Source organism: Oncorhynchus gorbuscha, linkage group LG15 (assembly GCF_021184085.1).
Source record: "Oncorhynchus gorbuscha isolate QuinsamMale2020 ecotype Even-year linkage group LG15, OgorEven_v1.0, whole genome shotgun sequence".
In the NCBI taxonomy this organism is placed as follows: Eukaryota; Metazoa; Chordata; class Actinopteri; order Salmoniformes; family Salmonidae; genus Oncorhynchus; species Oncorhynchus gorbuscha.
In genome coordinates, this window is record NC_060187.1 from 9,839,115 (window position 1) to 9,850,681 (window position 11,567).

The window sequence follows — 11,567 nt, forward strand, 5'->3', positions numbered from 1 at the left end:
GTTTTGCATGTTTGATGGAGGTCGGATGGTGTAGCGAGATTTCTTATAACCATCCGGATTAGTGTCCCGCACCTTAAAAGCGTCAGCTCTACCCTTTAGCTCAGTGAGGATGTTGTCTGTAATCCATGGCTTCTGGTTGGGATATGTACATACGGTCACTGCGGGGAAGACGTCATCGATGCACTTATTAATGAAGTCGGTGACTGATGTATTGTACTCCTCAATGCCATCAGATGAATCCCGGAACATATTCCAGTCTGTGCTAGAGAAACAGTCCTGTAGCTTAGCAATCATCATCAGACCACTTCTGTATCAAGAGTCACTGGTACTTCCTGTTTGAGTTTTTCCCCGACACCACTACTCTGTCATTCTGATGTATAGCTATATTTATATTTACCATGTCCTTGTTCAGCCAAGACTCAGAGAAACATAGAATATTACAGTTATTCAGATTGATAGGATAGTCTCAAACCAAGCTCATCCAGTTCACTCTCCAGTGATTGACCATTCGCCAATAGAACGGAGGGTAGAGGCGATTTATCCACTCTACGATGTACTCTCGTCAGGTATCTCACACGCCGGCCTCTATAATCGCTGTCTCCTCCTTCGAGTGTCAGCCTCCTGGAGAAGTGACTTCAGTGCCCTCCTGGAGCCTCAACGCAGCAATGCTATCCGGATGGCCAAGGAAACCAAAGTACTGTCCAGAAAGCTCTTGGACCTGAACACCCAGCTGTGCGCCAGCCTCCACACTGAGATCTTAACGTGTCACTCTGAGCTATCAAATCAATGCCTGCCGTGATGGGGACACTTACAGCGGAGCAACAGAGTATTGTGCCAACTGGAGAGACACTGATCGAACACAAGAAGCTCCGCTCTGATCATCGCTCCCTCACAGACGAGCACCAGAAGTGGTTATCGTAGGGCACCACAGTGTCCTGCAGCTGGACCCTAAGGAGCACTTCACTATGGCCACCACAGCCACAGAAGACTCCATAGTGGGTATGACAACGGCAATGTGTTCACTGTTGAGAAACCTCAAGGAGAAGAGGAGAGTGAAGTGAGCAGATTGTCAGATCTGGAGTTGCCAATCCCTTCCCACTCCTAGCAAACAGCAGTGATAGGTTAATGGAGTTACCTGATATGTCTACAGCTTCTGAATGTCATTTTGAGGTAAATAATCAACTTTCATTAAAAGGAGAATAGAGTTGCACTGATCTTTCGTATTATTATTTATTGAGATAGACTTGAAAATGTAATACAGGGAAATGTTGCATATACATGAACATAATGAATGTTTAAGTTCACAGTGGACACTCAGTCCACAGCATGTTACATTCACCTATATGTTCTTTTCTTCTCTGCATTGAGAACATACAAGTAAGTTACAAGTACCATGTCAAGTAAGTTTGTACACACTGGACTTCAGTAGGTTGTACACGGCATATTCAAATCATTACAGTACCATGTCTAGGGACCAGTGAACAAGGTGAATGAATGAACTGTGTCCCTCTCAGTACTGTCAGTCACTAAATGGATGTTTTACAAGACAAGCGATATGCCACCGTTAGTTTTCTTGACAATCAGTGGTTTTGATCTTTAATATCACATGGGTATTAGGAAAAAGGGAAATGTAATCATAAGAGAATAGAAGCTGTCAGCTTTTATCCTGTTTTCTTCTGCATCAGCATGTAAGTAGTGAGACAGTAACCAGACATTCAGTCATACAAATACCAGCTGTTCAGTACACTGATAATCAGCCACACAGGATTCCTTGCCGACTGTGTTAGGAAGACATTGCTCAAGTAAACCAATCACAATCCACAGCAGTTAAATACAGTAGTCATGTAGTACATGAGAAATAAATTCAGTTTGATAATAAAATAACTACTAAGTACAGTATTTCAACACCATGTTTGCAAGGCAAGGATATTGGACAATACTACAGGACATGACACCATCTTTCTTTCTCTCCATTTGATTAACAAACAAAAAGAAGAAGAAAAGAACCATTCAACAACTAAATAAGAGTAATTAGCTCGGGTAATATTTTGAAGGAAAAAAACTAAAACATTTTGAATTTAAAAAGACATCATTCATATATACATGTATGACAAAAAACTGAAAAATAAAGTCAATTAATTGCAAGAATTTCTGCCACCTCATGAACTGAAATACTGTAACATGCTTTAGTGAGTGACTGGATGGAAAATTGTTTGAGTTTTTAACACCTTGTTTTAAATGATACAAAAATGCCTCTTTTCCTCATAATAAGATCTAACAACAATAACATTTTAGGTGTTTGTTCTGTGAATCATGATACAATATACTATATATTATCAGACTCCTTTTAAAATACTGTAATCAGGAAAATAATATTTCATCATTCTGAAACAAAGCTTGAAATAGACAACATCTTCCAACAAAGAAATAGAAAGATCATTCTCTATTTTGTGAGTCAGAAAGATCATTCTCTATTTTGTGAGTCAGAAAGATCATTCTCTATTTTGTGAGTCAGAAAGATCATTCTCTATTTTGTGAGTCAGAAAGATCATTCTCTATTTTGTGAGTCAGAAAGATCATTCTCTATTTTGTGAGTCAGAAAGATCATTCTCTATTTTGTGAGTCAGAAAGATCATTCTCTATTTTGTGAGTCAGAAAGATCATTCTCTATTTTATGAGTCAGAAAGATAATTGAAATACTAGCAAAGAGAAAAACACTACCAGCACACACAGTAAGCTAAGCTTGATTATAAACATGGAAAACAGAGATAGAATGACAGTTCAACCTATTTGATCTACTAGACTCTATGTTTCATAGGTTAAAGAACTGACAACATTCATTTAAGGATGTGGTTTAATCTCTGAGTCTCATCACCGAGTGGGCCAGTGGTTTTACATGCAGAAACACTGCAGACAACAGCTATTGAAATGTTGAGAGGACTTGACCTCTTTTAAAAGATCCACTACGCGGAAATCATTCCTCCATTTCCTGGTTCCTAAAATTCTAACAGTTCACGACAAAACAACCAAGTATTGTATAGACAATCATCATACCATCTAAACTGCTGTGAAATATCTTTTCAATAACCAACATTTTTTATTTTCAGCTGTTTGAAGCTGGTGTACAAAATCGAAAAGTAAAAGACCCATAAACTAAGCATAGAAATAGAGCACATAGAACAGATCTACCGCTTCGCTTCTAAGACTGGTTTTCAATGAGAACGACAGATCTATAACTCTGAATTTTGTGAGGTCATCCAAAAAGTTACATATAGCAGCTTAAAGACACATTAGCAATGGCATTTGCTCCCTAACACCTTGTGTTGACCACACTGAGTATTACTCATATACTGTAAGGCACACCCTTCATTCTTGCACACAAACCCACATTTTGGCCAAATGACAGACAATCTAATGAAACCATCAGTTAATCAATGGATTTACAAATAGGATTATCAATTACCTGATCTGATTACAATTCATGAATAGTGGTAAAGTAAAAATCTATTCAACTTTAAATGTTTTTTGTTTGTTGCATAGTATATTGACAGCTTTCAAACTTCAAAACTGTCCAAATAGGTAATATTTTGGGGAGTGAAATAAAACAGGCCAACAAATTGTACACAGGCCCTTTCAAATCCAAATTAATAGCGGAGACGAGGGACTTCTCAGAACCACGGCGAACACTTTACAACCTCATCGTTAGCACAGCCCGGCAGTCAGGGAGGGAGATACCGCTAAATTGGCACACCCAACAGCACTAGAGAAAACTGGCTAAACTCATCATCATAACATAACCACAAACAAGCACTGGGCAATACTTTCTTCTGTCTGTAGGTACTATAGTGGTAATATAGTGAGTGGTCACAATCTCTGGACATTACCCAAAGGGCTTGCATTCTCTCCATGGGAGATTCTTTTAAAAATCACTTCAGACATCTGTCCATACTCTCTGAAGAGAGCCGTATTGCTTCGTTATCCTTCTACAATCATCTCAAGCCTTCTGGTAAAACACAGTGTGAAAGCGGCACCTCAGTGTTTAGGAGAAAGCTTGCATTTCATTTGGTGTGCGCACATAGCAACGATTTTAGTTTGTGAAATCCCACTCCACCTAAAGCACTCAACTCTACTGGCCTCCATTTTAGCTGTCAGCCTCCATTTTAGCTGTCAGCCTCCATTTTAGCTGTCAGCCTCCATTTTAGCTGTCAGCCTCCATTTTAGCTGTCAGCCTCCATTTTAGCTGTCAGCACCAAAAACCAGGGGGAAGGATGGAAGAGAGGAGGATGGAAAGAGATGTTATAAGATGGTGAACAAGGAAAGGTGAATGAAGGCGAGCAGGAAGAAGTGGAGAGAAGGAGAGAAACAGAGAGAGAGAGATGGAGAGAAACAGAGAGAGAGAGAGATGGAGAGAAACAGAGAGAGAGAGATGAGAGAAACAGACAGAGAGCGAGAGACCGAGAGAGTGAGGAAAACAGACAGAGAGAGAGAGAGAGACGGAGAGAGAGAAAGAGAGAGAAAGAGGGATTGTCTATTCATTCCTATCATCGGTTTACACAGCTCCTCTTCTCCTTTATGTCCTGACTAACAGGAGCATCCTGAGAAACATACATCTCTAAATAGACAAAACGGAGCAACATATATTAAACTACCTTGACTATCTTTACGTGCAGTGAAAAAGCTGTCCATTTTTCCACATTCATGACATGTGACAGTGGATCTAAGCAGATCAAACATTTCCAGAAGTAACAGCTATAAATATATATTAGACATTTTAAGACTGAGCCGTGCCAAAAGCAAATCACAGCTCTGTTTAAGGCATCGTGTTAGGCAACTATACAACGGAACTGTTACTTAGGTCGGGGGGGGGGGTATTTTGTGTCCTTACAATACTTTCAGATCTGAGGGAAACTAAATCTCTTCTCTATTAACTAAAACACACTCATCTTTTAGTACCATGAAAATGAGTAATATGTACCATTTCATGTGAGTTAAAATCCACCACATATTTTCCCTTTGTTTACCAGGTCAGTCTTTGTCTACACAGCCAGTCTGTGTTTACACGGTCAGTCTTTGTTTACACGGTCAGTCTTTGTTTACACGGTCAGTCTTTGTTTACACGGTCAGTCTGTGTTTACACGGTCAGTCTGTGTTTACACGACCAGTCTGTGTTTACACGACCAGTCTTTGTTTACACGGCCAGTCTTTGTTTACACGGCCAGTCTTTGTTTACACGGCCAGTCTGTGTTTACACGGCCAGTCTGTGTTTACACGGTCAGTCTTTGTTTACACGGCCAGTCTGTGTTTACACGGCCAGTCTTTGTCTACACGGCCAGTCTGTGTTTACACGGTCAGTCTTTGTTTACAGGTTTGTTTAAATTCTGTAGCAGGTTAGAAAGAGAACCGAGATGACCGGTCTTCAACTCAGGCCCCTAAACTTGGCAGGAAGAGGGGAAAAAACAAGGGTAAGTCAATCAAAGAGTCGTATCAGGGCGAACACACGCATCATCTCCAGTTGCCTGGCAGTGTCACGGCGACTTCCTGGCCTGTTTTTGACTTCCTGCGGTCCAAGGTCTGGTTTTGCATTTCTTCCCTCAGTGGTTAGGATTTGAGGAGGACAGTCTGATTGTAGATCTGTGGTTGGAGGCAACTTCTACCTCAACCACCCCTGTCCCTTGTCCCTGGCCCTGCTTCTGTCTCAAGACTTGTCTGTGGCTTTGCTGTGGCTGTGGTTGTTGTAATGGGTATTAGCATGTGTGTTGTTGTTTTTGCAGTGGACCTGGGACAGTTGTAGGCTGGTCTGAAAGTCTGAGCCGAGATGACACATGGAATCTATCTCCTCCAGAAGTCCTTTCTCCTGGACCTCTGCCCCTGAGACCCTGTCCTGTTCTTGCCCCGGCTCCTCTCCCTGACCCATCTCCTCTGGGCTCTCTCTCTCCCAGGGCACCAGCACTGAAGGCTGCCTGGCCTTCACCCCCAGACTCTCTCGGTTCTTGCTGCCCTGCCTCTGGAGACTCTTGTCCTGGTACTGCCTCATCGTTTCCTTGGACAGCACCTTCCTCCGCAGGATGCTGGAGGTGGTCTGGGGTTTGGACTCAGGGCTGAGCAACTGGGGGTTTGGGGACTCTCTAGTGTGGGTTAGCGGTGGTGTGTGTGTTGCCAGTGGAGGATTGCATGTGGAGGCACGAGTTGGTGCTGGAGACCGGTTGGATGAGATGTGGTGGTCTCCCAGGGATGGTGATGGAGGTGTGGGGAGTGAAGACTCCTCTGGACAGAGCTGAGAGAGACAGATAGCGGGTGTGTCATAAAGGGCCCGGGGATTAGGTTGGATTTCATGCTGGGCCTTGGTCTGAGGGGCCTGGGCCTTGGTCTGAGGGGCCTGGGCCTTGGTCTGAGGGGCCTGGGTCTTGGACTGGAGATTGGGGACCTGGTTGTCCAGCTCTGAGGCTGGAGCTAGGATGGGTGGAGAGGATGTTGAGAGGATATGCTTCTGCCTCTTGAGGCTGGTCTTGCTGGGCTGTCTATGTGGGGAGGGGGGCAGGTGCTTCCCGTGGAGGGCACCATCATCCTGCCAGCCCCCTCCCTGTTCTCTTCCTCCAACACCTCCTCTCCCCACCACCCCACTGCCACTAGTACACACCTGGGGCAGGTTGCTCACACTGATGGGGTTGGAGGTGTTCTAGAACAGAGATACACACAGAGAGTGGTTTAGACATACAGATGTTTTTTTCTTACCGGTGCCTCATAGTCAATATTGTCCAAGGCGTCCAGGCTCTGTCTATCTACTGTATGTATCTGGGGTTAGATTAGTGCGCTTTAGATGTTACAGGTATTTCTCTTACCGTTGCCTTGTAGTTGATGTTGTCCATTGAACTGAAGTCCAGGCTCTTGGCGGCGCTCAGTTTGCCGTGCTCTGTGCTGGTGGTGCTCAGAGAGTCCAGGATCTCCTCCAATAGGTTCATCTGGCCCGTGTGGGAGGAGTCTGTGTCCAGCTCCAGCGAATAGGATTCGTCGCTGTCCTCCGTGTAAGACGCCACCTCCCCACTGTCCTCTGACGAGATCCTGAAGGTGAGAAAATTACATTAGAAAAGATTCATCAGGAAATCAAATCAGCAAATTAAATTCAGCAAATGAATCCACAAATCAATGACTACATCAAATTAAAAAAATACACGAATCAATTCTGTATATAAATATTTAAATAAATAAGCCTGTAAATTTTTCAGCAGATCAATGATCATTTCATGAATATTGATCTGTCCAAGAGGCTGTGATCAATTGCAATAAGTGTACTTTAGGACTAAACCACTGGAGGGCAGCATTGGTATGGGTAGGAGGATGAGGAGGGATTAATACATAGATCCATGTCAGATATCAGACATATTCAAACTACAGTATACTGGGACTCTATCGGCATCGGCATATTCTAAATCAGAGCCTTACTTGTTGGCAGTGTCCTCTTCATCGCCATCGATGGCAAAGTCAGGACATCCCATGGGACACTTGGTGTCATAATGCTGTAAAAAAACAAAGACACACCAGCGTTCCTCAGGTGATTCATGGTGAATCCCATCTGAACAGGACAACATCATGACTCTGGATGGTGATCGTGCTGTACTGTGTTTGTAACATGGAGACAGGGTGTTAATCACAGTCTAGTCCAGTCCACCCCACACCAGTCCACCCTACCCAACCCAACCCAACCCCAGTCCACCCCACCACCACGCCCCACCCCGAGCCACCCTATTCCAGTCCACCCTAATCCGGTCCAGCCCGCCCCAGTCCAGCCCAATATAATCCGCCCCACCCAGCCCAGCCCACCCCAGCCCACCCCAGTCCAGCCCAGCCTACCCCAGTCCAGCCCAGCCTACCCCAGTCACCCCAGTCCAGCCCAGCCTACCCCAGGCCAGCACAGTCAAACCCAACCCAGTCCACCCTAGACAACCCCAGTCCAGCCCAGTCAAACCCAACCCAGCCTATCCCAGTCCAGCCCAGCCTACCCCAGTCCAGCCCAGACAACCCCAGTCCAGCCCAGACAAACCCAGTCCACCCAAGTCCAGCCCAGCCTACCCCAGTCCACCCCAGCCTACCCCAGTCCAGCCCAGCCAAACCCAGTCCAGTCCAGTCCAGCCCAGCCCAGACAAACCCAGCCTACCCCAGTCCAGCCCAGACAAACCCAGTCCACCCAAGTCCAGCCCAGCCTACCTCAGTCCACCCCAGCCTACCCCAGTCCAGCCCAGACAAACCCAGCCTACCTCAGTCCAGCCCAGACAAACCCAGTCCATCCAGTCCAGCCCAGACAAACCCAGCCTATCCCAGCCTACCCCAGTCCAGCCCAGCCTACCCCAGTCCACCCCAGCCTACCCCAGCCTACCCCAGTCCAGCCTACCCCAGTCCAGCCCAGCCTACCCCAGTCCACCCCAGCCTACCCCAGCCTACCCCAGTCCAGCCCAGCCTACCCCAGTCCACCCCAGCCTACCCCAGCCTACCCCAGTCCAGCCCAGCCTACCCCAGTCCACCCCAGCCTACCTCAGCATACCCCAGTCCAGCCCAGCCTACCCCAGTCCAGCCCAGCCTACCCCAGTCCACCTCAGCCTACCCCAGTCCACCCCAGCCTACCCCAGTCCACCCCAGCCTACCCCAGTTCACCCCAGCCTACCCCAGTTCACCCCAGCCTACCCCAGTCCAGCCCAGCCTACCCCAGTCCAGCCCAGCCTACCCCAGCCTATCCCAGTCCACCCCAGCCTACCCCAGTCCAGCCCAGCCTACCCCAGTCCACCTCAACCTACCCCAGTCCACCTCAGCCTACCCCAGTCCACCTCAGCCTACCCCAGTCCACCCCAGCCTACCCCAGTCCAGCCCAGCCTACCCCAGTCCACCCCAGTCCAGCCCAGCACCTGGTACCTAATATCCAATTTGTTTAATACGCCACCTGTGTAACTTGTTGAACTGCGTCTCCCTCCTCCCCCATGAGATCAGCCCCAGACCTGGTATTAAACATACCTTTATCCACTGCACACGTGTGATCTTTTACTCAGTCTCTACCTCTGTAAATGCACCTCTAATTCACAGTCTACCTCTCTTTAAATGTAATTCACAGTCTCTACCTCTCTTTAAATGCACCTCTAATTCAGTCTCTACCTCTTTAAATGTACCTCTAATTCAGTCTCTACCTCTCTTTAAATGTACCTCTAATTCAGTCTCTACCTCTCTTTAAATGTACCTCTAATTCAGTCTCTACCTCTCTTTAAATGTACCTCTAATTCACAGTCTCTACCTCTCTTTAAATGCACCTCTAATTCACAGTCTCTACCTCTCTTTAAATGCACCTCTAATTCACAGTCTCTACCTCTCTTTAAATGCACCTCTAATTCACAGTCTCTATCTCTTTAAATGTCCCTCTAATTCACAGTCTCTACCTCTCTTGAAATGCCCCTCTACCTCACTCTTCGTTTGTCTAGACCTCTCACGCCGACTCTCCCTTTCTCCATTGTCCTCTACCATCATCTCACCATCACAGTCTCTCTCTCTCCTTCACACCCCTATTTCACTCTCTATACGCAGCCTATAAAATCAGGTTTGCCACGTTATCAAAGCCTGTAACTTTCCCCGGCTCCCAGAGAGCAACCATGACCTATGACAGAGATAAATACATAAATAAATAAAGAGAGAGAGAGGACAGGTCCAATTGAGGGAGAGAAAGAGGAAAAAGGGGACCTAAAACCCCTGAAGACTGAGGGGATGGGGGAAACATTAGGGCGTTGCACCAACCTGGTCTTGATTAGCTGACACAGTGCCAGCCAGAAGGGAGGAATGTAACATGTTGCTGATCTCTGCTCATTTAGGGTGCACACACACACACACACACACACACACACACACACACACACACACACACACACACACACACACACACACACACACACACACACACACACACACACACACACACACACACACACACACACACACACACACACACACACACACACACACACACACACACACACGTCATGGTTCTTGCTGCTATTTGAGCACTGGGGCGTGTTTAGGGAAGCGGGCCCTCTCAGTGTGTCTGAGTGGGCATACCCACCTCAACCCATCTCATAACCATACCCACCTCAACCCATCTCATGACCATACCCGCCTCAACCCATCTCATAACCATACCCATCTCATAACCATACCCACCTCAACCCATCTCATAACCATACCCATCTCATAACCATACCCACCTCAACCCATCTCATAACCATACCCACCTTAACCCATCTCATAACCATACCCACCTTAACCCATCTCATAACCATACCCATCTCAACCATCTCATAACCATACCCACCTCAACCCATCTCATAACCATACTCGCCTCAACCCATCTCATGACCATACCCGCCTCAACCCATCTCATAACCATACCCACCTCAACCCATCTCATAACCATACCCATCTCAACCCATCTCATAACCATACCCACCTTAACCCATCTCATAACCATACCCACCTTAACCCATCTCATAACCATACTCGCCTCAACCCATCTCATAACCATACTCGCCTCAACCCATTTCATAACCATACCCACCTCAACCCATCTCATAACCATACTCGCCTCAACCCATTTCATAACCATACCCACCTCAACCCATCTCATAACCATACCCACCTCAACCCATCTCATAACCATACCCACCTCAACCCATCTCATAACCATACCCACCTCAACCCATCTCATAACCATACCCACCTCAACCCATCTCATAACCATACCCACCTCAACCCATCTCATAACCATACCCATCTCATGACCATACCCGCCTCAACCCATCTCATAACCATACCCACCTCAACCCATCTCATAACCACACCCACCTCAACCCATCTCATAACCATACCCATCTCAACCCATCTCATAACCATACCCACCTCAACCCATCTCATAACCATACCCACCTCAACCCATCTCATAACCACACCCACCTCAACCCATCTCATAACCATACCCATCTCAACCAGCCCTCCCTTTCCTATGATCATAATTCTATGCATGCTAGATTCCCGACCCCTACCTAAAAACTGTAGGACGGACAAACAATACAGAAAACAGAAAGACATCTGCAAACAAAAGTAACCTGGATGAATACACACTATAAAACAAACATAACTGATTTAACATACAAGTCATCCAGTGGAAGTAGAATGGCTATTGGAGAAACAGTCCAGCCAAGCTAACCCAGAAACAGTCCAGCCAAGCTAACCCAGAAACAGTCCAGCCAAGCTAACCCAGAAACAGTCCAGCCAAGCTAACCCAGAAACAGTCCAGCCAAGCTAACCCAGAAACAGTCCAGCCAAGCTAACCCAGAAACAGTCCAGCCAAGCTAACCCAGAAACAGTCCAGCCAAGCTAACCCAGAAACAGTCCAGCCAAGCTAACCCAGAAACAGTCCAGCCAAGCTAACCCAGAAACAGTCCAGCCAAGCTAACCCAGAAACAGTCCAGCCAAGCTAACCCAGAAACAGTCCAGCCAAGCTAACCCAGAAACAGTCCAGCCAAGCTAACCCAGAAACAGTC

General features: G+C 46.4%; 1 protein-coding gene across 1 annotated transcript in view; it reads right to left on the minus strand.

The window, feature by feature from the left end:
• Positions 1 to 1,218: 1,218 nt before the first annotated feature.
• The window catches only part of LOC123996459 (DENN domain-containing protein 1B-like), a 42,913-nt gene continuing 32,564 nt past the window's right edge, over positions 1,219 to 11,567 (minus strand). The window contains exons 5-7 of the mRNA XM_046299829.1: positions 7,441 to 7,514; positions 6,840 to 7,059; positions 1,219 to 6,676 (exon numbers count right to left, since the gene is read on the minus strand). Coding sequence (XP_046155785.1) covers positions 5,696 to 6,676; positions 6,840 to 7,059; positions 7,441 to 7,514 — 1,275 coding nt within the window. The 3' untranslated portion in view covers positions 1,219 to 5,695. The remainder of the gene's footprint in view (positions 6,677 to 6,839; positions 7,060 to 7,440; positions 7,515 to 11,567) is intronic.